Raw genomic sequence first — 25,394 nt, forward strand, 5'->3', positions numbered from 1 at the left:
TATCTCCTACACTTAATTTATTCTGTATTACTGCACTATATCATATCTACGGCTGATTACTTCCACACTTTGTATAGTTTTTGTATTTATATATTCATGTATATATTCTTCTTTCAGCATTGTTTATTTTATTTCTATCTTATAAGGTATAGTTAATATTTTAAAGCTTGAGTTGATACTTCAACTTCTACAGAAGCCTTTCATTAAACTCTAGTATCTGTACTTCTATCTACAGAGCAATGAATCTATCTATCTATCTATCTATCTATCTATCTATCTATCTATCTATCTATCTATCTATCTATCTATCTATCTATCTATCTATCTATCTATCTATCTATCTATCTATCTATCTATCTATCTATCTATCTATCTCTTTTAAAACGCTAGATTATCTAGGCCACGGTGCTGCAGCTTGTATCCAAGGTGTTGGTAATCTTCTTGTAGCCTTGGCCATCTTCATGTAGCTCAACAATTCGTCTTTTAAGATCCTCAGAGAGTTGTTTGCCATGAGGTGCCATATTGGAACTTTCAGTGACCAGTATGAGAGAGTGTAAAAGCTGTACTAAAAAATTGAACACACCTGCTCCCTATGCACACCTAAGACCTAGTAACACTAACGAGTCACATAACATTTTGAGGGAAAATGAGAAGCAGTGCTCAATTTGGACATTTAGGGGTGTAGTCTCAGCTGGCATTTCAACGTTGAATAAACGTTGAATCAACGTTGATATATACGTTCAACCTTAATAAACCATATCTCACTAAAATTAGAAATTTACTGCAAATGGAAGTAAAACCACTTTTTCATTCCTCCATCCAACCTTTTTAAAAATTATATGCTGATGAAATGTAAAATGCTAATTCAAAAGGCAGAATGTTGATTCAACGTTAAAATTTCAACATTAGCACAACTATTTTACATTAAATGTTGATTCAATGTTGTTTCAGACAACTTTTCATTCTGTCAAAGTGTCATTTTGTCAGTGTTGTCCAATGAAAATATATACTTAAATATCTGCAGAAATGTGAGGGGTGTATTCACTTTTTTGATACACTGTAAATATACAATGCCATATAGATGTTCAGTATACGGGACAAGACATGTAAAGGAGTTAAGTTGCATTTGTCTATTATACAAGTTTGTTTTTTTTATTTGATTGTGAACAAAACTAAACATCATTTTTAAACGTGTTAAAGCACTTTGCTGCAGTGGGGGTTGAATCATTTTGAGCACAGCTATATATTAGTATACGGTTAATCAGTAAGATTGTGAATACTGTGAGTAAATGTGAGCGTTTGAAATCTGTCAGGTTTCTCAGGCTGGGCGGTGCAGACCTGCGGCTGAGCTGTTTGGTCGTCTGCAAGCCTGCAGTGAGCTGCAGCTGCAGCGAGTGCACCGACATATCAAACACACATCCAAACCTTTCAAACCAGTGCGGCTGCGGCGCTTCCTGTCACGGCTGCACTGCACGCCGGGGGGATTTTCACATGCCACAGTCTTACTGCCTGAATTTGGCCTTTCAGTACCCTGTATAGGAGGGTCGCACCTGTTTACTGGTTCTAATCAAAGGTGTGAAAATATTGACATTCATTACTCTGTAGGTAGAAGTATAGATACTGAGTTTAAAATACTTCTGTACAAGTATTTTGGAAGTACAATTCTTTTTAAGCTTTTTAATCTTTAACCCCTTAAAATGTCTTGTCCCGTATACAGGCTGGTACAGGTTTAGGTGATACAAAACCCTTTTTTCTGAAGTAAAATAAGTTTTTTACATTCTGAAAATTTCAAGGTTTGAAATCTCCTACAGGACACTTGGAAAAGCTGCCTGTTTTCTTTCTAATTCACCTAATAATTTCAGATCAGTAACAGGAATCAACCCAAATTCTGCAGGTTTGAAAATAGACGTAAAAACTAGACAAACAAAATGAAAAAAAAAAAAAAGGTTTAGAGGAGATTAACTGTTTGATTTCTATTCAGGAAAATACTATTTTTAAAATGTAGATCAGAAAAGAGCCAATTTTATGATTTTATTCATTATATTTTGATTGATATTAGATTTATTCAAATATTTTTTACATATATTTTCTATTGCAATTACAGTTATGATTTTCAGTAACGTTCCTTATCAAACATGAAAGCTTTTTATATAATGCTTGAATAGAAATCCTCAAGATTTAGTGGTGTAATATCAGGCAGAAAAAGGACAAAAATCCTGGCCTATTAAGGGGTTTATTTAAAGTGTAAAAGTACTGGTTTCAAAACCACTTAAAGTATAAAAGTAAAAGTAATGTAAAGGAAAAAAAACAAATAAACCCTTAGGCCGAACCACAGAGAATCCATAATGACTATAATGTGAAAATATTAAAATGTTATGGTTGAAAATGCACTGGGCTGTTCCCTAGTGTTTCAGCTGCATATATGCTGATTGTAAATGAATGTATTTTAGTAGAATGTAAATATATTATAGAAGTTTAGTTGGACTGGAGTTTGTCTGGAGTTCTCTTGAGTCTCTGCACGGATCATCTTCATACTAGACTACATACGTCTGCTATGTTCTTGCTGGAGTGTGTGTGTGTGGGGGGGGGTGGGCGTGTGCAGGCGTGATGGTCACAGTATAAACCAATAGGGAGTCAGAATGGTATATGTTTATACTTCTCTACATCCAATCACAATCAGATTCACTCTATCTGGATGGAGAGATTTATCTGGATACCCTTATACTTAACATGAGAAATACATACTAACATTTACATACATATTAACATTTTAAATATATACTTTTTAAAATTAAATATGTACCTAAATACATAATAAACGTACTACTTTGGAACAACTTATGGCACCATAAGCATATTTCAGTTTTAATTAAGCTGTTTATTAACTTCTGCAAACTTAAGTAGATTTACGTATGTGTTTTTAAAAAACAGTTTTAATACACTTGAAATATAGTAGATTATAAATGTACTACTTTGGGTGTTGATGCACATATTGATGTACACCTTAATGCTACTGGAAAAAATAAACTACACTAAAATGCACCTTAAGCACTTTAATTCAATGCCACTTTATACTGTATATTTTCTATCAAACACAATGTATAATTTAAAGCATTGCTTAAAAATACATCTTATGGAAATAAATACAGAGAAAATATATTTAGTGTGTATTAAAAAGTATACTAAATTAAAGATGCACTTTTTAATATTCTTTGCCTAGTTTGAACATAAATAGGGGTTTTATTGAACGATGAGAAGCCGGAATGAAAATGAGCTGAAATGAAATAGGAGTAACGAGGCTGTTTTTAAAATGTAAGGAGTAGAAAGTTCAGATAATTATGTGAAAATGTAAAAAGCAGAAGTAAAAAATCTTCTGAAAAAAATAATTTTGTAGATTTTTTTTTACTTACATTTGATTTATTTAGGTATTATCTTGTTTTGTAATGCACTTTGAGTTACATTGTATTGTGTAAAAGATGTCATATAGATGGAGCTTATTAGGCTCTATAGTGTAATAATGCCTGCATTAACCGTTTCAGACTCTGCGTCCATTACAATGGACACCATGCATTTTCTCATATTTTTCAAATGTTTTGTTGCACACAACACTAATTGTGACCTGTTTTTAATCTGAATAGACTATAAACGAGCCAAAGAAAAGTTTATAAGGCAATAAATCAATATCTTAGCCCCGCCCACTGCAGTGAAAAAAAAAAAAAACAGCACTAAAACCAAAGAGGCAAATTAAAAAACTAATTTTTACTAATTGTATGTAATTTAGAACACTTTTTTTAATGGTTATTTTAGTGTTTATGGATGTGAACAAAAAGGTCAATATCAAATCGAAAAAATGTAAAGCACAGGCTTCCAATTCAATATATGACATAAAATAACAGCTACTTATTTTAGAGTAATTGGATTTAATGTTAATATTGGTTTTATATTATAATATTAGAGTCTTCCTTTGTGTGCATTGCAGACAGAAAACAGCATTATTGTTAGGGGTGGGCAATATTATATTGTACACAATATATCGTGACACAGAAATATCGTGATATTAAAAATCCATATCGTGATAATAGGGCTGTTCTGTCTTAAAAGTAGTCTATTATTTACTGTAAAGCTTTAGGTGTATTTATTGTATAATTGTTTTAGTTTGCAGTTTATATGCATGCACTAAATATTCTGCAATATTTTTGCTGCATTATATTATTTTATGCTATATTATTTATTTTGCCACATTATGATTATACTGTTATGCTATTATACTATATTCCTGAAATTAATTAATTATTTTTCTGTTTTCCTATATCGCCAAGTATATCGTTATTGCAAAAATCACCTGAAATATCGTGATATTATTTTAGAGCCATATCGCCCACCCCTAATTATTGTTATTATATTTTTTAACACTGGCACATAATTCAGGTCTGAAAGGGTTAAATAGTGTTTACCTCTTTCATCAGCAGCTCCTCAGCCTCGGCCCGGGTTATATCTTTATTATACCACCTGCAGAAGCAAAGAGGATAAATGAGGAATCCAGATTATTATTTAGGGAATCAGTAACTTTCTTGTATTCTTAACAAACGGCAGCTTACTCATATTTCTCAATATCATTAGAGAATTTCTCTGTGATGTACAAGCAGGGCACCATCCCAACATTCCTGTAAGGGAGAAAAAAGAAAGAGAGAGAGAGAGATTTATAGATGTATTTATACATACAGTACCAGTCAAAAGTTTGGACACACCTCTTCTCATTCTGTAGTTTTTTTTTCTTTATTTATATCTATTTAATATCTATTTAATTTATACATTTTCACATTGTAGAAATGTGTGATTAATCTTAATTAAAGACATAAAAACAGTTAAGGGACACATATAGAATTATGTAGTAAACAGTACAAAAAGTGTTATTCCTCCACATTAATCCCCTGATCTAAACCTGATGAACTGAGATGGTGATTTGAGATGATTTAATTGGGATGAGCTGGAGCTTCACAGCGTGAAGAAGGAAAAGCAATAACTATTATTCAGCACCTCCAGGAACTCCTTCCTTCAAGACGCTGAGAACAGTGTCTTCATGAGGGAGGTGAGATTAAAATCACACAGATCTGTCCTCAAAGATAAATGTGATACATTTTTACTCTTTACAGACTAATTCATACAGCATGTGCTCCTGTATAGCTTTACGTTTTTAATATTAAAGCAACAATGTAATAAGTCATTTAAAAGGATGTGGATGGTAATGATGGTGACCGTGATATATATATATATATATATATATATATATATATATATATATATATATATCAGAGGTGGAAAAAGTACTGAAAAATTGTAATTAAGTAAAAGTACCTTTACTTTGCTAAAATTCTACTCAAGTAAAAGTAAAAGTACCCATCTAAAAATCTACTCGAGTAAAAAAGTACTCAATTTAAACTGTACTTTAAGTAAAAGTTACATAGTTACTTTTATTTACTTGATGTAAAAAGTACAACAAATCATAAATTAAATAAATATTAAATTAAATAATTTGGATTTTCAGGCAGTATTTGTTCAGATCACCCCATAAAACATTTTCAAGAACAAGTGGTATAGGTTTCTATGATCCATTTTTTTCTTTACTGTTAAAAAGTTAAAAAGTTTGGTCATATACGTGACTATAAACCGTATTTTTATCGTTTTATAGATCATTATTACTTTTTAACTTGCCATTGCTATACTTTAACTGCTATTTATATGTTTTTTTAACATCCACGCAGATGTTACTAATAAAAACGTAAGGAATTATTGTGAAAAACATGAAAACATACAAAAAAATGATGGTCGGCGCATGCGTAGTGCTGTAAAGAAGCACATATTGATGGGTAGCATAACTCGACAGAACACTGGTTCCCCCAAGCCGCGCACACAGACCCCAGGCTACAGCTGATTTACAAAGCATCTCTCCCGCTAACTGTAATAAACACTGCTGAGAAAATTTCAGCTGCGCTGCCATGGGGAACAAAACTAATTTTTTTTTTATTCAGACAGTTTTTTTTTCCCCCAGCATTTCATTTTTTACTCAGTAACAGGGAATTTTCCAATGTAGCGAAGTAAATTACTTGTGTCAAAATGTACTTGAGTAAAAGTAAAATTACCTACTTTAAAGACTACTTTAAAATTACAAATTACTCATAAAATCTACTCAATTACAGTAATGTGAGTAAATGTAATTAGTTACTTTACACCTCTGATATATATATATATATATATCACAAATTCTCATCATTCTATCATGTTTTTTTAGCTAAGTTTATTTTTTGGACTAAATCATCACCAAATCATCATGATGCTGTTTAGCCACCTGTGGTAAAATCTCCTTCATCCTCATCTGATCAGATCATTTGATTATTCTGCCCCTTTAGGATAATGAACTAGATAATATCTTGAGTGTGACTAAAGCTAATTTACATTATTTATATTCCTAAGCAAAATAAAATGTTATTTTTATAATATTGTAATAGCTTTCTAAGACTAGACAACTTTCACTGAACTCATCTCCACCATTTAGAGTAAGTGATGGGATTTGTACTATGATATAAAGTTTAATTTTATTAATAAATGCTATAGGCATATAATAAATATTGTATAGTTCTTTAGTCTTATTATTGAGTTTTATTGATTTTTTTTGTGTGTGTGTGTGTGTCAGTCCTGATGCTGCCAGTGTGCCTGCTTTGTGCTCTGTTCTACACAACAAAGACTCCAATTCCCAGCATGCACCCACACTACGCCGTTCACGCTCCCCCAGTTTCTGATTGCCCACACCTGGTCTTTTTACTGTAAATACCCCTCTATTTACTTAGCTCCTTGTCGAGTATTGAATCTAGTTTGCTTTATTTTTTTTTATTGTTTTATTTTATTTCCGACCCATTTTGTGTTTTTTGATCGCTCTCTTGCCTTGCTTTCTTCATTGGTTTACTGTTGCTGGACCATTTTGAGTATATTTACTTTTCTTTTTGCTTTGCCCTTTTTCCAAATAGTTTATAAATTAGATTATTATTATTATTATAATTATTATTATTATTATTATTATTATTATTATTAGGTTGTAAATGCCTTAAAAACATTGATGAGCAGTTACAACACATCAATTGAAAAGGCAACATCCACTGATCCGTTGTTTAACTATTTATAGTAAATAGTTAAACATTAATTAATTTTATGACAGGTTTAATGCTGATTAATGGAAAACACAAAGTAAGATCAGTATTTAGAAAGATCTGAGGTTTGACAATATAAATGAGTGTGGAATCACTATTTTGCAAATTTCCATTTAGCTTCCATGTTGCATTCTCTATTTATGTGTTGTTAAATATTTATCACCTGCTTATTAATGAATTTTGATGTATTTGAAACCTAATTAATAACCATTAATAAGCTCCTTTATAAAACATTCATAAACCCTTTATTATAAACATAGTCTAATTTTAAGGTGGTACCAATAAAGCTAATAGGGTTTATTATTAATTAAATAATGATGTAACCTAACGCACTGCTGTAATATGAGATAAAACGCAGCATGACTGCAGATACTGTATGTTTATAGTTCAGGATAGAAACAGTTACCCGACAGGAAGTCTCAGTTGTGTAATCGGCCCTGACAGCGACATGAATCTTAAATTGTGAACACAGTTCCAGACGAAACATACTTTATTTTTGATGATTTCTGCTCCTGGCTGAATTTCAGCTTTTATTTTGATTTAATTTAATTGAAACTAGTTGTGTAAATCCAAAGAATAAAAAAAATGATTATTCACATTTTTTCATTTCCGTTAGTTTAATGCTTTTAATAATGGGTATTTAAATGTAAATAAAAGTATCACTGTTAGATTGTCTTTAAATGATTGTAAATTATATTATATTAGTGATATCATTCGCTTAGAAAATTAATCGTATTAATCACCAATTCTCTTTGATTTGATCATGATTAAAATAAGATATAAAACCCCTATATTTTTGGTATTTTTTTAAAGTAAGACAGTGATAATAGTGTAGTGTGGTTTATCATTATGTACTGTATTATAATATCACAGGGTAGATTTGATGCTTTAAATGAGAATATTTTATTGTGAGTTTAACTGAAAGCTTTAATGAAGGGAATAAAGTGTAGTCTAGCTCCATATTCCACACTTAACAACCTGGAAAGAGCAAACCTGCCATCAGCTATGTGTGTGCATGTGTGCGAGTGTGTGTGTTTGTGTTTGTGAGAAATCTTCTGAACTCGGCAATAAGTGACACTGTATTTATATCTCTAGATGAAATCTGTCACTATGGTTGGCAAATTTTTACACATTGTTTTAGCTTTACAGCACTCATTTAATTTAAACCATTTTTTTATTATTCGAGTATTAAATCCCATTTTTCCAGCAATCTTAATATTAATATATACATATATATCTTGCCGCGTTCTCCTCCACCAGTCTTACACATTGCTTTTGTGAAAAAAAAAGAAAATTGTTTGAATTTTTGCACCAGGAGTGGCATAAAGTTATCCAAAAGCAGTGTGTAAGACTGGTGGAGGAGAACATGGTGCTAAGATGCATGAAAACTGTGATTAAAATACAGGATTATTCCACCAAATATTGATTTCTGAACTCTTAAAACTTTATGAATATGAACTTGTTTTCTTTGCATTATTTGAGGTCTGAAAGCTCTGCATCTTTTTTGTTATTTCAGCCATTTCTCATTTTCTGTAAATAAATGCTCTAAATGAGAATATTTTTATACAGAATTTGGAAGAAATTTTGTCTGTAGTTTTTCATTTTACTTAAACATAAACCTATAAAAAGCAAAAACAGAGAAACTGATTCAGAAACTGAAATTGTCTCTTATTATTTTCCAAAGCTGTATATATTAAACATTTGTATCATATTTGTATCCATTCATATTTGTATGGGGCAAACATATATGTGTAATATATTTCAAAGCATGTATTTTACATATATAACCATAGCCAGAAATATGTGTCAATATATGTAATTGTTCAATTTGGTAATTGTTTTCATATATAGTTTGCACATATATGTACAAAATAGGTTTATACTTTATATTGTCATATACAACAACAATATATATATATATATATATATATATATATATATATATATATATATATATATATATATATATATATATATATATATAACATATATAACATTTCCGTAAGGGAAAATTGCATCAATATCATAAAAATAAGAGTGCTACAGCATATCATTGACTCTAACCTCTTCACAATCCAACATTTATTAATAGCTTTAATCCAGAGCCAGTTAAATGATCTAATCTAATCTAACTCATGTTCAGATGCACATTTACTGTGCCTCTTCCACTCGAATCATAGCAACAAAAAACACACAAACAAAAAACACTTTAATAAATAAAGAACATCAAAGATCTCCTCTGATCTCAGAGATCTGAAACATGCGACTTCCGATTTCCTCTGAGGACTGAACCCCCAGAACTGCAGACTGTGTCTAAATCTAACTTCTAGATCAGCTGTAGACTGAGAGCTCTACTGGGCTATTATACAGATACCCAACTAAACCCACCTCAACATTATAACATGAAGGAAAATTATATACAGCTCTGGAAAAAAATAAGAGACCACTTAAAAATTATTAATTTCTTTGATTTTACCAAATTGAAAACCTCTGGAATATAATCAAGAGGAAGATGGATGATCACAAGCCATCAAACCACCAAACTGAACTGCTTGAATTTTTGCACCAGGAGTAAAGCAGCATAAAGTTATCCAAAAGCAGTGTGTAAGACTGGTGGAGGAGAACATGATGCCAAGATGCATGAAAACTGTGATTAAAAACCAGGGTTATTCCACCAAATATAGATTTCTGAACTCTTAAAACTTTATGAATATGAACTTGTTTTCTTTGCATTATTTGAGGTCTGAAAGCTCTGCATCTTTTTTGTTATTTCAGCCATTTCTCATTTTCTGCAAATAAATGCTCTAAATGACAATATTTTTATTTGGAATTTGGGAGAAATGTTGTCTGTAGTTTATAGAATAAAACAACAATGTTCATTTTACTCAAACATAAACCTATAAATAGCAAAATCAGAGAAACTGATTCAGAATCTGAAAAGTGGTCTTTTTTCCAAAGCTGTATTTCCCTATACTATATACCTCTTTTCTGTATATAACCTAAATTGATACCATGAAAAAAAAAAAATATATATATATATATATATATATATATAAATCTTATTTGCATAAAGTTGAAGTTATTGATATTGACACCTTAGTTACTGATATAATTTAGCTTTTAAACAGACAAGTTACACTTTCTTACACTTACGTTTATCCAAAGCCAAGTTATTATATAAGCACACACACACACACACACACACACACACACACACAATACTGATACATTATATTAATCTGAATGACTAAGACTGTAAGGCTCTAACTCTCTCTAATTCTCTTACACCATGCACAAGGTACACAGTCGTGATGCTCATTGCTATCTTACACCCCGCAAACAGTCTATTTTCATGCTTTTGGGAATTTGGGAGAAATGTTGTCTGTAGTTTATAGAATAAAACAACAATCAGAGAAACTGATTCAGAATCTGAAGTGTTCTTTTATTTTTTCCAGAGATGTATAACAGAGTAATGCTTATATATATTTACCCATCTTTATCCTGGACAGTCCACCAGTTGGGTTCTGACGTGTCGATGACGATGTACTCCTCGTCTTTGTGCAGAGGGATGTCTGTCTTTTCTACAGGCTTGAAATTCTTTATAGCCACCACGACCTTCTGCTCTGAGCAGGAGTATCTCCTCTGAGGAACAGACAGACAAGTGCAGCATCAATCTCCATATAATTTTCATTAAACACTGAATTAAATTTAAAGAACCACTAAACCCTAGATCATATTTTTTTTTAATTAATAGCTGAAATGTGTTTATATGAAGTAATGAAACATACCAGTCCTGCTTAAAAAAATTTTTATAAACCTTCCTTAACCTTTAAAAAATGCTTTAATTGTGGTCATTTCTGCCTCTGCAGCTCCTCTCAGGTTTAACTGTGCTATAGGCGAGGATGATGTGTTTGTGTACTTTGGTACATAGACACATCACAATATGCAGATCAGCCAATTAATAATATTGCCCCCCCTGCTGACGTCCAATCATCTGCATCTCACCGTTATCAGAGGCACACAGCTGCAGCTCAGCCAATCAGCTCTCCCTCCTCCCTTGCCCCGCATCTAAACCCATACATCACCCAGTGCTCCTCCAAAATGACCCCTCCCATTTTTTAGCCTTTTTCAAATTTGAGCTGAGGGTGGATTCAGCAAAACTCAGGGAGTTTAGTGCCGCTTTAAATGCAATGACTGGAACAGGATATTAAAAAATAAAAAAAGGCTTTAACAAAAGGCTTTATTATTTTGTCTAGCTTCAAAAACACTGTGGTGCAGCTTTATGCTGCCACTGATAATAAAAGGAAAAACTGAAACATGCAGGTGGACCACTATTAATATATTCTTAAAAGGATAATACAGGTATTTAGGCCAAAATTTATATCTGTGCATGAGACTTTTTTGGCCCCAGGGCTGGACTATATTTATATATAAGGAAATAACTCTTACTAAAGGCGTTTATGTAACAGATTTATGGGAACATTCTGCTTACCTGTGGATCTGGTGTTGGAGGGAGTGGTTTTTTAGATGCTGTGGAGAAGAAAAGATGAGAGTGTATGATCATCTGAGTTTGATGATGAGTTTGAATCAGATTTATCTGTATAGTGTATTTTTACAACACCCAGGGGCCTATCTTACAACCAGTGCAAGGCGTGTTGCGATGCTCATTGCTATCTCACACCCCACCCACAGTCTATTTTCACTTCTTCCGCCTGCATTGTTTAAATAGCAACAGTGCTTGTGAATATATCTATACTGATCTATATCTATTTCTGGCTTATTGCTATCTTGGCATCAGAAAACACAGTTGCGGGGCATCGAGTGGTCCAGCGAGCTAAGCTCTGCCACTATGACAGCTTGCAAGCAGCTGCCGGAGCCCTGAGAGAGCAGAATTGGCTTTGCTCTCTCTGGGTGGGTAGAGTAGATGGTGCTCTCTCCCCTCATCACTCCTAGGGTGATGTGGATCATCAGCACAAGGCTGCGTCTGTGAGCTGATGTATCCCAACCGAATCGCTGCGCTTTCCTCCGAGTGTTAGCTCTGTGATGCTACTCAGCAATGCTGCATCAGCAGCAGTTCAAAAAGAGGCAGAGTCTGACTTCACATGTATCAGAGGAGGCATGTGCTAGTCTTCACCCTCCTGCTGTGTTGGGGCATTAGTAGAGATAGGGGGAGTCCTAATGAGTGGGTTGGGTAATTAGGTGTGTAAATTGGGAAGAAAAAGGTATAAAAAAGGTATAAAAAAAGAAAATTGCTGAAGCATTAAACATGTCCAGATAGCATCACTGCTAAAATAGCAATTCTTCCTCAGTTCATAATGTCTTGCATAAACTGTAAATAAAGTGCTTTATAAAGTGTTGAATATAATACTGACATCAGAGATTGGATTGGCTCTCTCAAAATAAAGACACTCCATGTAAATGTAGTATTAATTAAGGTAATGGAGGCAGGTGGTAATATTTTATTGAGACAATTAGCTTAAAGAAGAACAGTAAAAACTACCTGTTCCAGTGGGGTAATATTCACTGCATCCAGGCGCCAGCTTCTCCATATGTCCACAGCACCTCCATCGTCCATCTCCCCAGAAATCAGGATGGTAGGTGGAAAACAGTTTGTTGTGTTTGGTCTCTGTATGAGAAGAACACAACATAAGATGTGGGAATATTATATTATCAATAAACCACTTATAAAACACATTTATAACATCACAGTAGGGGTGGATGATATGGCTCTAAAATAATATCACGATATTTCATGGTATTTTCACAATAACGATACTTTTGGTGATATGACAAAACACTGAATTAGAAATATTATTTAGAATTTTATTATTGCATGCAATATGATAAGTCACAACATCTAAGTCACAACAATAGACAAACACAGTCTGCTTAAACTAATACCACATAAAAAATGATATATGTTTGCATGGTTTTATTGAACACAACATGTTAACATTCACAGTGCAGGGGGTGGAAAAAGTATATGAACCCCTAGAGCTAATGACTTTTCTAAAAGCTAATTGGAGGCAGGATGTGATGAGATTGGATGTGTTGGTTAAAGCTGCCCTGCTCTATAAAAAACACACCAGTTTTGAGTTTGCTGTTCTTAAGAAGCTTGATTGCTTGATATGAATCATGCCTCGAAAAAAAAGAGCTCTCAGAAGACCTACGTTCAAGAATTGTTGACTTGCATGAAGCTGGAAAGGGTTACAAAAGTATCTCTAAAAGCCTTGATGTTCATGTGTCCACGGTAAGACAGACGCTCAACAAATGGAGAAAGTTCAGCACTGTTGCTGCTCTCCCTAGGCGTGGTAAAGTCCTGTAAAGATGACTGCAAGAGCACAGCGCAGAATGATCAATGAGGTGAGGAAGAATCCTAGAGTGTCAGCTGAAGACTTGAGTTGAGTTGTTTAAAAGGAACACACAACGCTATGTGTGGAGAAAAAAGGCACAGCACACAAAACCTTCAATCAAAACCTTATCCTAACTGTGAAACATGGTGGAGGGGGCATCATGGTTTGGGGCTGCTTTGCTTTGCTGCCTCAGGGCCTGGAAGGATTTCCATCATCAACGAAAAAATGAATCCCAAGTTTACCAAGACATTTTGCAGGAAAACTTAAGACCATCTGTCCATTAACTGAAGCTCAACAGAGGATGGATGATGCAACAGGACAACGACCCAAAACATAGAAGTAAATCAACAACCGAACGACTTCAAAAGAAGAAAATAAATACGTCTTCTGGAGATTCCTGACCTCCTGAACCCAATTGAGATGTTGTGGCATCATGACCTCAAGAGAGAGAGATTCACACCAGATATCCCAAGAATATTATAGCTGAACTGAAACAGTTCTGTAAAGAGGAATAATCCAAAATTCCTCCTGACCGTTCTGCAGGTCTGATCTGCAACTACAGGAAACATTTGTTTGAGGTTTTTGGTGCCAAAGAAGGAGGATCAACCAGTTATTAAATCAAAAGATTCACATTCGTTTTCCTCCCTCACTATTAATGTTAACATGGTGTGTTTAATAAAAGTTTAAGCAGACTGTGTTTGTCAATTGTTGTGACTTAGATGAAGATCACAACACATTTAATGACCAATTTATGCAGAAATCCAAGTATAATCCCAAAGGGTTCACATACTTTTTTTTGCAACTGTACACAGAAGAAAATGATTCTCAACTACATTAAACTCATAACTGGATCCAACTATATAAAGAATATGGACGTAGTGCATCTACAACTCTTTAAAAGAACTGGAACAGCTGCTCACCTTCTTTAAGAGCTCTGACCCACTTTAGCCTGCAGTCATTGTCTGGAGCAAACATGTACAGATAGTAGCTGTCATAGACCACCTGAAAACAGAATTAAACAAACAAAGTAGAAAACCAGTAGATTTGGTTCATTTGTCGCATGTGTAGCTGTGCAAGCAAACAAGCAATGCCTTAGAAGTGAAGATAATGATTGTAAGCTGAGGTTAAGGTTTCTCTCACCTGGAAGGGGTACTTGTATTCGCAGGGTATCGGAACATCGCTGCGCACAATCTCCACACATTTAATACGGCACAGCTCGATGCAGCCTTTCTGAATCGGCTTTTTCTAAAGAACAATGAGAGGAATCATATTTATTCACTTTACAGAGATACTGTCATGCAACCTCACATTACGCAACTTTTAGTGAGAAAATTAAATAGTGCAAGTATGGGGGCAACCCAGATTTACACCAAAGAAATCACGTAAGAACATATTAAAACAATTACATAAAGCATCTCACATTCTACGCTAGACTGTAGCCTTAACATTCTTTTCCTAAATGCCTAAAAGTCTTTCCCAATTTGCATACTTTTAAACAAGATGAAATTTAAAAATTTCAAGAATGTCCTTATATAAAAAACAGATCAAAGACTGAGATTGAGTGTTCCTATAGGATAAAGAAAAGTTTATTTTTAATACAACACACAATAACAAATACCAAAAGTATCAAAGTATTAAACTTCAAAGCCCTATCCAGCATATCGTCGCTGTCTAACAAAAAATACTCTCTAAATCAGCTACTTTACAGGAGAGAGATAAAACCTTCTTAACTTTAATGGACATCAATGTATAAAGAGTTTATTTCAGTTAATTTTGGAGAACTTATATTGATCCATTCATAAAGAAATCTTGACACAGTGTAATGAACGGTTTTTGTGTTCAAATTATGTGAAAAACAAAAAATTGACAAAAATGGAGATACTTGTTTTTCATTGGAGAGTGACTATACGAAGTTATCTAAAAGGTGCCACACCTTTGCCAAATCCAACTTGCCTGATCTTACATCAAATTAAGTTCATGCTTTATTTCAGTATTGTTATCCCAATAAAAGCTTCAGTCTATTTGTTTGTTTTTTAAGTATTTTTAAAAAGATTGTAAAAAGTATGGTGATACAAAATGATTGTTTTACTGATTTTAATAACACTACAGAAGAAAACTAACTGAAAAGGAGTTAATGTGAGCGAGAAGAACCTTTACATTCATGTCTATAAATCTTTTAGAATCTCAATTTCAAAAATGCTTCTTCTGTGGCATTGCTCAATAACACCACAAAATACTGAATATGAGACCACAGTAAACGCTACCTAATATCTACAGCCATGCTGTTTAATAGTTGAGTCTTGCTGTTGTTAAAATCTGACATTCCTATTGTAACATAAAGTATATACCAAAAGTACAAATATGCTGTCTGGTAATTACTGTTGTAAGACTCGAGTCTGGTCTCCCATAAAAAAGCAATCTTAGTTTTGATCCCATTTGGAATTGGTCATGACTCAGACTTGACTTGGCTCTAGAGGTCTTTTATATTTACATGAAATAATATTTATCTGGTCTTGAATTTGACTCAGACTTGATATCTCCCAGTCTTGGTCTTAACTCTGACTTAACTAACAAAAGTTTTGGTCTTGACTCAGACTCAATATGTTAAAGTGTATGTCTAAACTTGTCTAGACTTGGCTCTAGTGGTTTTGACTTTTTATATTTATATACAAAAATCTTTAACCTGATCTTGACTCGGACTTAACTACGAAAAGTCTTGGTTTTGACTCGGATTTGATTCCTTAAAATCTTGGTCTTGACACCTACTTGAGTACAAAAAATATTTGTCTTAATTCGGACTTGGTTCCCAAAAGTCTTGGTCTTGACTCTGATTTGATTCCCAAAAGTCTTGGTCGTGACTTAGACTTGACAACAAATTTCTTGGTCTTGACTCTGACTCAACTACAAAATAGTCTTGGTCTTGACTTCCGATTTGATTCCCAAAAGTTTTGGCCTTGACTTGGATTTGATTCCCAAAAGTATGGGTCATGACACAGACTTGACTACAAAAAAAAGTATTTGTCTTGATTTGGTTGTTTTGGTCTTGACTCAGACTCGACTAAGAAAAAAGTATTGGTCTTGACTCGGATTTGATTTCCAAAAGTCTTGGTCTTGACTAGCACTCGAATAAATAAAGTCTTGGTCTTGACTCTTATTTAATTCCTAAAAGTCTTGGTCGTGACTCGGACTCAACTACAAAAATGTCTTAGTCTTGACTCGGATTTGATTTCCAAATGTCTTGGTCTTGATTCAGACTTGACTACAAAAAAGTCTTGATCTTGACTCTGATTTGATTCCCAAAAGTCTTCGTCTTAACTCGGACTTGACTAAAAAAAGTCTTAGTCTTGACTCTGTTTTGACTTTCAAAGTCTTGGTTTTGATTCGGATTTGATTACCAAATGTCTTGATCTTGACATGGACTCGTCTAAAAAAAATTATTGGTCTTGACTCAGACTTGACTGCAAAATAAGTCTTGGTTTTAAGTCGGATTTGACTGCTAAGATTCTTGTTCTTGACTCAGTTCTAGTGGTTTGAAATAATTTTTTCTGGTTTGGGATATTAATCTTTATATCGGTATTGGCCACTGACTAGCTGACTTGATTACCACAAATCTTGGTCTTGACTCATATAGCCTGATATAGCCAGTCTTGGTCTTATCTCAGAATCGATATAGCCCGCTCTTGGTCTTGACTCAGACTCGATATAGCCAGGTCTTGGTCTTGTCTTAGACTCGATATAGCCTAGTCTTGGTCTGGACTCAGACTCGATATAGCCCGGTCTTGGTCTGGACTCAGACTTGATATAGCCCGGTCTTGGTCTGGACTCAGACTCGATATAGCCTAGTATTGGTCTGGACTCAGACTCGATATAGCCCGGTCTTGGTCTGGACTCAGACTCGATATAGCCCGGTCTTGGTCTGGACTCTGACTCGATATAGCCCGGTCTTGGTCTGGACTCAGACTCGATATAGCCCGGTCTTGGTCTGGACTCAGACTCGATATAGCCCGGTCTTGGTCTGGACTCAGACTCGATATAGCCCGGTCTTGGTCTGGACTCAGACTTGATATAGCCCGGTCTTGGTCTGGACTCAGACTCGATATAGCCTAGTATTGGTCTGGACTCAGACTCAATATAGCCCGGTCTTGGTCTGGACTCAGACTCGATATAGCCTAGTCTTGGTCTTGACTCAGACTCGATATAGCCCGGTCTTGGTCTTGACTCTGACTCAATGTATGCCGGTCTTGGTCTGGACTCGGGCTTGGCTCTGGCTGTAACTCCATTTTTATATCATCTTACTCCCACAATAAAAATGTACATATATATATATATATATATATATATATATATATATATATATATATATATATATATATATATATATTTATGTATATTGTACAGCAGCGAGTGTACTCACCCCAGGGCGACGCTCTGAATAGGTCAGGTCCTCAGTGTTGAGTATGAAGTAGCGCTCTTTATAATTGCAGGGGGAGGTTCTGCGCTTCTGCTGAGACTTCTTAAATAAAGTTCCCTTCAGAATGACCCGCGGGTACGTGTTAGGGTTAGGGTACATGAGTCTGCTGGAGGAGCTGAGCTGGGCTCAGGCATTCCTGCTGCTGCTGCTGCTGCCGTGGAGTGTGTGTTACTAACAGAGATCATGCGTCTGTAGACTAACACTGGTGCATCATGAGTTATGGGCTTCCGGAGAAGATACACCGGGTAAACCACTTCCTTAGGTAGGTATATGACACAAGTGTGCTCTCACACACACACACATACACACATATATACACACATACAAACACATACATACAGTACCAGTCAAAGGTTTGGCACAACTTACATACAGTGTTTTTTTTTTCATTATTTTAAAATGTTCTGCATTGTAGATTAATACTAAACTCATCTAAACCATGAAAAAAACATATGGAATTATTAATTATAGAAAACAGTGTTAAACCAGAATATGTTTATATTTTACATTCTTCAAATCAGCACCTCTTGCTTAAATTAGACAGTTTTGCACATCTCTGCTGTATTTTCTCAGTCAGCTTTATGAGGTAGAGTCACCTGGATTTCAGGTTTTCAGTTAACAGCTGTGCTGAACTCATCAAGAGTTAATTACTACTTTTTCAAATTTCTTGCCTCTTAATGTTAATGTGTTTGAGAGCATCAGTTGTAAAGTAGTGAAGAGGTAGAGTTACAGGTATACAGTAAATAGTGAATATTTGAATAATGTTCTAATCCAGATTATGAGAAGCAAGAACTACTCAACTAAATGAAGAAAAATACTTTAGGAAGAAATGAAGGTATTATCATAGGGCAGGAACCTAATTCATTTTAATTTGTTTTCCTAAGAAAACCCATTTCTTCTTCACTATACTAAATAGGGGAAAATATGTAAAAAGATGTTACACCCAGTTGTATATGTTTTTAAATTTAGCCTTATTTGCTCAGAAAATTAGACTGATGAACATGACAAGAGAATCATGTTTAAACTTTGAACACAGTTCAGTGGAGCAAAATGGTGAAAGTATGTTCATTTAGTGAAATTAACATCTAAATTTACATTTTAATAAGTCATGGCCACGCATTATTGCCCATGAATGTTAACCACACTTTTATACATAAAGATACCATTTTTTATTATAACAATACATTGATTAAACGTTTAGAATATATTGTAAACTTTTATATTCTACTAGCAAAATATTTTAATCACAAACAAAAATTTTAGATGCAAAACTAAGCTTTGCAGTTTTTGATTAGTTTAACAATTATCAGTTACATTTTCTGACTGTTTGAGGCTAAGTGCAAAAGTCTAAAATTGGATAAAAATGTCATTATTTAATTGTTTACATTAGTGCAGTGTAGACGTTTTTATCCATTATTTATAATATATAGTTTTTTCTTCTCTGTCCCTCATAATCAGAATTTTAGGAAAATTTTAGGATGATTTTTTTCATTGTTTCATTTTGTAAATAACATTAGTTGAATTACACCATCAGATTTAATCCAAAAATGGAAAAAATCTGAATATCAAGAAAAGATTCACTTTTTAAATTAAAAATTCTGAAATTCTGTTCACGAAAGGCAGAAATTGAAAAACTGGATTAAAACGCATTTCTTCTTTACTATACTGAATTTTAAAAATAAATAAATAAATAAGTTTTACATCTAATTTTGTAAAATGTTAAAATTGAATAATCAAAAAATAAAAAATATTATTTTTTTTCCTTTTTCCTGACATTCCGATTGTGAGGGTCAGAGATGAAAAAAATAAAATTGGAAAAATGGATGAAACTACATAAAAAAATAAAAAAATGTGCTTTTACATCCAATTTTCTAATTTTGCATTTATCCTCAAACGGTCAGAAAATTGAATTATTAAACGTTAAGATGACCCAGTTGTTTGACGTTATTTGTATACTTGTTTGTTAAATACATAATAAAAAATAAAATAACCATAGCGTGAATTAAACAAATAATTATTAAATAAAATTATTAATTTTAAAACATTACAAAAAATAAAACGTTTACAGCGCTGTTGTTTTGAACACGCCTTTAAATGATCTACACCAATCACAGCTCCCCTCCCTTACCCGTGTCGTCCAATCAGAAGGCAGCTTACAGTCCGGGCTCGGAGGCGCTATGAGAGCAGGAGCTTGGCTGGGTTGTGTTTATTTTGTATTTTATTAATAATCTGTACAGAATTCCGCGCGGTTCGGCTGCAGTTTGGTATGTAATAATTTCTGTATGATTTACTGCAGTAACTGGAGCTGTTTACACGCGTTTAGGGCTTTTAAAATACTTTTTATTTAGATGCTAACTAAGCAGGTTAGCATTAGCGACGAGCTAGCTAAGCTATGCTAAAGCTAATGTTTTAGATTTAGGGTTAGATAGGTTATATGTGTATATAGGTTATTTAGTTATATATTTCAATGTATTTTTAGCGTTTATACGACTCTAAACCTCGTTAAACAGTGATTTAATGTGATTAAAACTTTAAAAATGTGCTGTGTTGATTATATAGGCATGGGACCTGTGTTGTGTCGATTTTAGCAACATTGTAAAACTATGCTACCCTAGTAGGTGTGTACAATATATTGTGACACAGAAATATCGTGATATTAAAAATCCATATCTTGATAATTGGGCTGTTCTGTCTTAAAATTAGTCTATTATTTACTGTGAAGCTTTAGGTGTATTTATTGTATAATTGTTTCAGTTTGCAGTTTATATGCATGCACTAAATATTCTGCAATATTATTTGCTGCATTATATTATTTTATGCTATATGATTTATTTTGCCACATTATGATTATGCTGTTAAACTGTTATTCTATATTCCTGAAATTAATTAATTATTTTTCTGTTTTCCTATATCGGCAAGTATATCGTTATCACAAAAAATACTCTGAAATAACGCGATATTATTTTAGAGCCATATCGCCCACCCCTATACCCTAGTGTAAATTTGCTGGTAAAATACAAAATATTAGAATATGTATTAGAAGTAGAAGTTTCGGATGATATTTGAATAACCTAAATTGCTGTATCAGGGTAATTAGTGGATGGATGGATGGATGGATAGATACTATAGTATAGCTATTGCAATATTGAAGACTATATTAAAGCTCTACTGGAGCGCATGCTGTATGAATTATTCTGTAAACAGTAAATAGTATTAAACAAACAAGAATCTGTTTTATACTTTAGATTCTTAGCACAAAAGTATCACATTTATCTTTGAGGACAGATCTGCACACTCTCAGTATTTTAATCTCAGTGTCTTCATGAGGGAGAGTCACCTGGAATAGTTTTCTCAGAGTCTTGAAGGAAGGAGTTTCTGGAGGTGCTGAACAATAGTTGCTGCTTTTCCTTCTTCACGCTGTGCAGCTCAGGCTCATCCCAATTTAAATCACCTCAAATCACCAACTCAGTTCATCAGGTTTAGATCAGGAGATTAATGTGGTGACTAACACTTTTTTTATGTTTACTACGTAATTCTATGTGTGTCCCTTAATCGTTTTTGTGTCTTTAATCAAGATTAATCTACAATGTAGAATTGTGTAAATTAAATAAAGTAATTAAGAAAACATTGAATGAGTAGGTGTGTCTAAACAGTACCAGAAATTATTGCTATAAACTATATATTATTGTCATTTTAAGACCAATGTATGCTACAGATATAATGATAACAGAATATAATTACAAAGCAATATATTTTAAAGACACTGTATGTATGGAGTCACAGTTATTGAAGCATTGGTCATTTAACATGACTGATTCAAATACTGTTTATTATATAAGATAAGCATTTTTTAACGGGGTTTATCTCTAATTGTTAAAGTGTTTCTAAAACTCAACAAATAATAACTATACTTCTATGTTGTACTAATTCATTTGGATTTAACACACTATTTCATTAATTCAAATGGTCATATGTTTGTATTGGTATCAGCATAAATGTACACTATGTCAAGCTTTTCTGTTTTCTCTGTTTTCTCTCCGTTTCCAGACGCTCAGGATGGGTGAGCCACAGCAGGTCAGCGCCCTGCCGCTGCCGCCGATGCAGTACATCAAGGAGTACACGGACGAGAACGTGCGGAAAGGCCTGGCACCAAAACCGCCGCCTCCCATCCGAGACAATTACACCATGTTCGGCAACCAGTTCCAGTGCGACGACCTGATCATCCGGCCCCTGGAGAGCCAGGGCATCGAGCGCCTGCACCCCATGCAGTTCGACCACAAGCGGGAACTGAAAAAGCTCAACATGTCCATCCTGGTGAACTTTCTGGACCTGCTGGATATTCTGATTAAGAGCCCGGGCAGCATTAAGCGGGAAGAGAAACTGGAGGACCTGAAACTGCTGTTCGTTCACATGCATCACCTCATCAACGAGTACCGGCCCCACCAGGCCCGCGAGACGCTGCGCGTGATGATGGAGGTGCAGAAGAGGCAGCGGCTGGAGACGGCCGAGCGCTTCCAGAAGCACCTGGAGCGAGTCGTGGAGATGATCCAGAACTGCCTGGCCTCGCTGCCGGACGACCTGCCGCAGCCGGACGCCGCGGGCGGGGCCGGAGCGGGTCGGCTGGGCGGGGCCGCGGGTTTGGGAGGCGAGTCCAGACTGAAAACCGAACCCATGGATTTGGAGGAGGCGGGCGTTAGCTGCATGGCAGGACAAACGGACAAAAACATTCCAACCACAAAGAAGGAGAAAGTGTGGGATAAAGACGCTGCGATGTGCAGCATTATTGATGAAATGACTTGAATTGCTTTATATATATGATGTTTCTTCTTCTGTTTTTTCATTCAGTGTAAAATTCATCAATTAATTTAGTTAATTAAATTTTCTGACTGTTTGAGGCTAAATTTGAAAGTAGAAAGTAGTTTTACTGGGTGTAAAACTGTATTAACTCATTTGTTTCCATTTAGTATAGTGAAGAAAGGAAGTTTCGTCCATTTTTCCTCACTTTTAGCTTTTAATTTCTAAAACACACAATCAAAATGTAAGTAAAAATTAATCTTTGCCAACATATATGCCATACTTTGACCTCTATACTTGTGTTCATGGCTGCTCTTATTGTGCCGCTGGCTGGTTAGCAAGGACGCTAATTCAGCAAGCTACTTATCAAGTCATCAGCTTAATTTTCCTCCAAACTCTTATCTGTCTTGCTCTCGCTCACACACACTCAAGCACATCACAGCTGATGGCACTGTGGAATATGGAGCTACACTGGCATTTATTTTCTCTATTAAAGATTTGAGTTAAACTTAGTAACTTAGCAAATAAAATATTCTCATTTAAAGAGCAACACCTAATTATTATTATCAAAAATATTACAAAATAAATTAATACATTTGAGATATTGTATTGGCTGGAAGGGGGGTTGTACTCATAAAAGTATTTCAAGGTTGGTAGGTCTGCTATTTTTGCATCATGAAACAAACATTTGATTGTATAATCCTTACTATTGTTACAAGAAGCAAAAATTGATCAAATTAATTTTACATATTTATTCTAAAATTCTGGTTGTGAGGTGCAGAAATGAAATACTACAAAATTGGAAATATGGACGGAAAACCATTTCATCTTATATTCTTCTACTATAATAAATAGGGAAAATATTAATTATCTAAAAACATTTTTCTTTTCCAGTTTTCTATTTTTAAATCTATCCTCATACGATCAGAAAATTAAAATTGAACTGGTGAACGTTACACTGACTTTCTTTGTTATATTTGTTTTAATGTGCTGTTTTTGTTCTTGTTAAAAACCTTTCATATCATCACTCTGCACGGACAAGAAAAGTGTGTTTGAACTCTGAGCACTCGAAGTTCAGTGGAGTAAAACGAGGGAGGTGTGTAAAACTCATAATTAATGAAACTGTCTCATTCAGTCTTTCTTTACTGTCTTTTCTTTTTTTGTTCCATTAAATAAATAAAGCTGAAAGGTTCCTGTTTGTAGGGAAGGGTAACTTTGTCTGTGGGTTAAAGTAGAACATGACTTGTAGAAGCTTGTTTAATCACAAGTTACAACCTTAATTACCTTCTAGAGGAAGCGAGGCAGGAGAATCAGTGATAGGATACGTAATAAAGGTGCTGTTATGCAGTGCTCGTCAGAGGTTTGCTTTTATAAGAAGATGCAGATTCAGCAGTTTTGGATGTTTTGTATAAGCAGCTCTCTGTCTTATACAACTTTTAACTGCTGTTCTTACATAAATTAACTTTATTCTGTGTAATTAGATCCAGTATAACCATCAGGGTTCCTGGAGAGAGCTCCTGCTGACTTTACATCCAACCCACCAAAACCAAGTGATACTGCTTTCTTCCTCTAGATACATACCATAATATTATTTTTTTCAAGCAAGTTTCAATTTTGTTTCAAGCAAGTTGTAGCATGGTGTACAGTACCAGTCAAAAGTATAGACACACCTTCTCATTCAATGTTTTTTTTTTTTCTTTTTTTCTTTATTTAATTTATTCTATACATTGTAGATTAACCTTGATTAAAGACATGGAAACAATCAATGTACAGTATGCATATGGAATTACATAGTAAACAGTATAAAAGTGTTATTCCTCCACATTAATCCCCTGATCTAAACCTGATGAACTGAGATGGTGATTTGAGGTGATTTAATTGGGATGAGCTGGAGCTTCACAGCGTGAAGAAGGAAAAGCAATAACTATTATTCAGCACCTCCAGGAACTCCTTCCTTCAAGACGCTGAGAACAGTGTCTTCATGAGGGAGGTGAGATTAAAATCACACAGATCTGTCCTCAAAGATAAATGTGATACATGTTTACTCTTTACAGACTAATTCATACAGCATGTGCTCCTGTATAGCTTTAAGTTTTTAATATTAAAGCAACAATGTAATAAGTCATTTAAAAGGATGTGGATGGTAATGATGGTGACCGTGATATATATATATAAAATATAAAAAGCATATATAAAAAGCAGCACCTATTGTTCAGCACCTCCAGGAACTCCTTCCTTCAAGACGCTGAGAAAACTATTCCAGGTGACTATCCCTCATGAAGACACTGAGATTAAAATACACTAAAAAAAAACCCTAAATATTAGCAATTAAAATGATCTCATTTTAATGCAATAAATCTTTTTTAAGCATTTTTGTAAATCATTTTTCGTTTCATAAGTATTGTGTAAATTTAAGATTATTTTTCTTATTTTATAAATAATTTCAGCCTTACTTAGAATGTTCACCTTATTTTAAGTCGTTTACATACAAAAGGTAACCTGTTAAGTTATCCTGATTTCTGTCCTAATTTAAAGCAATAAATGAGTGATTTAAGATTACTTCACTAATTTTGA

At 34.1% G+C, this 25,394-nt stretch overlaps 2 protein-coding genes across 2 annotated transcripts in view; one reads left to right on the forward strand and one right to left on the reverse strand.

Moving 5' to 3' along the window:
• itk (IL2 inducible T cell kinase) overlaps nucleotides 1-18,222 on the reverse strand; it is a 28,261-nt gene extending 10,039 nt beyond the window's left edge. Inside the window, exons 1-8 of the mRNA XM_022684308.2 lie at nucleotides 17,970-18,222; nucleotides 14,696-14,800; nucleotides 14,476-14,557; nucleotides 12,703-12,828; nucleotides 11,695-11,732; nucleotides 10,693-10,844; nucleotides 4,599-4,664; nucleotides 4,455-4,509 (exon numbers count right to left, since the gene is read on the reverse strand). Of these exons, the coding sequence (XP_022540029.2) occupies nucleotides 4,455-4,509; nucleotides 4,599-4,664; nucleotides 10,693-10,844; nucleotides 11,695-11,732; nucleotides 12,703-12,828; nucleotides 14,476-14,557; nucleotides 14,696-14,800; nucleotides 17,970-18,125 (780 nt within the window). The 5' untranslated portion in view covers nucleotides 18,126-18,222. The remainder of the gene's footprint in view (nucleotides 1-4,454; nucleotides 4,510-4,598; nucleotides 4,665-10,692; nucleotides 10,845-11,694; nucleotides 11,733-12,702; nucleotides 12,829-14,475; nucleotides 14,558-14,695; nucleotides 14,801-17,969) is intronic.
• A 1,920-nt stretch (nucleotides 18,223-20,142) lies between these two features.
• med7 (mediator complex subunit 7) lies at nucleotides 20,143-24,012 on the forward strand. Its single transcript, XM_007254446.4, has 2 exons — nucleotides 20,143-20,290; nucleotides 22,074-24,012. Exon 2 carries the CDS (start codon nucleotides 22,083-22,085, stop codon nucleotides 22,824-22,826), a length of 744 nt encoding a protein of 247 aa, XP_007254508.3. The 5' UTR covers nucleotides 20,143-20,290; nucleotides 22,074-22,082; the 3' UTR covers nucleotides 22,827-24,012.
• The last annotated feature ends 1,382 nt before the right edge of the window (nucleotides 24,013-25,394 follow it).

The sequence above is a fragment of the Astyanax mexicanus genome, chromosome 10, assembly GCF_023375975.1.
Source record: "Astyanax mexicanus isolate ESR-SI-001 chromosome 10, AstMex3_surface, whole genome shotgun sequence".
In the NCBI taxonomy this organism is placed as follows: domain Eukaryota; kingdom Metazoa; phylum Chordata; class Actinopteri; order Characiformes; family Acestrorhamphidae; genus Astyanax; species Astyanax mexicanus.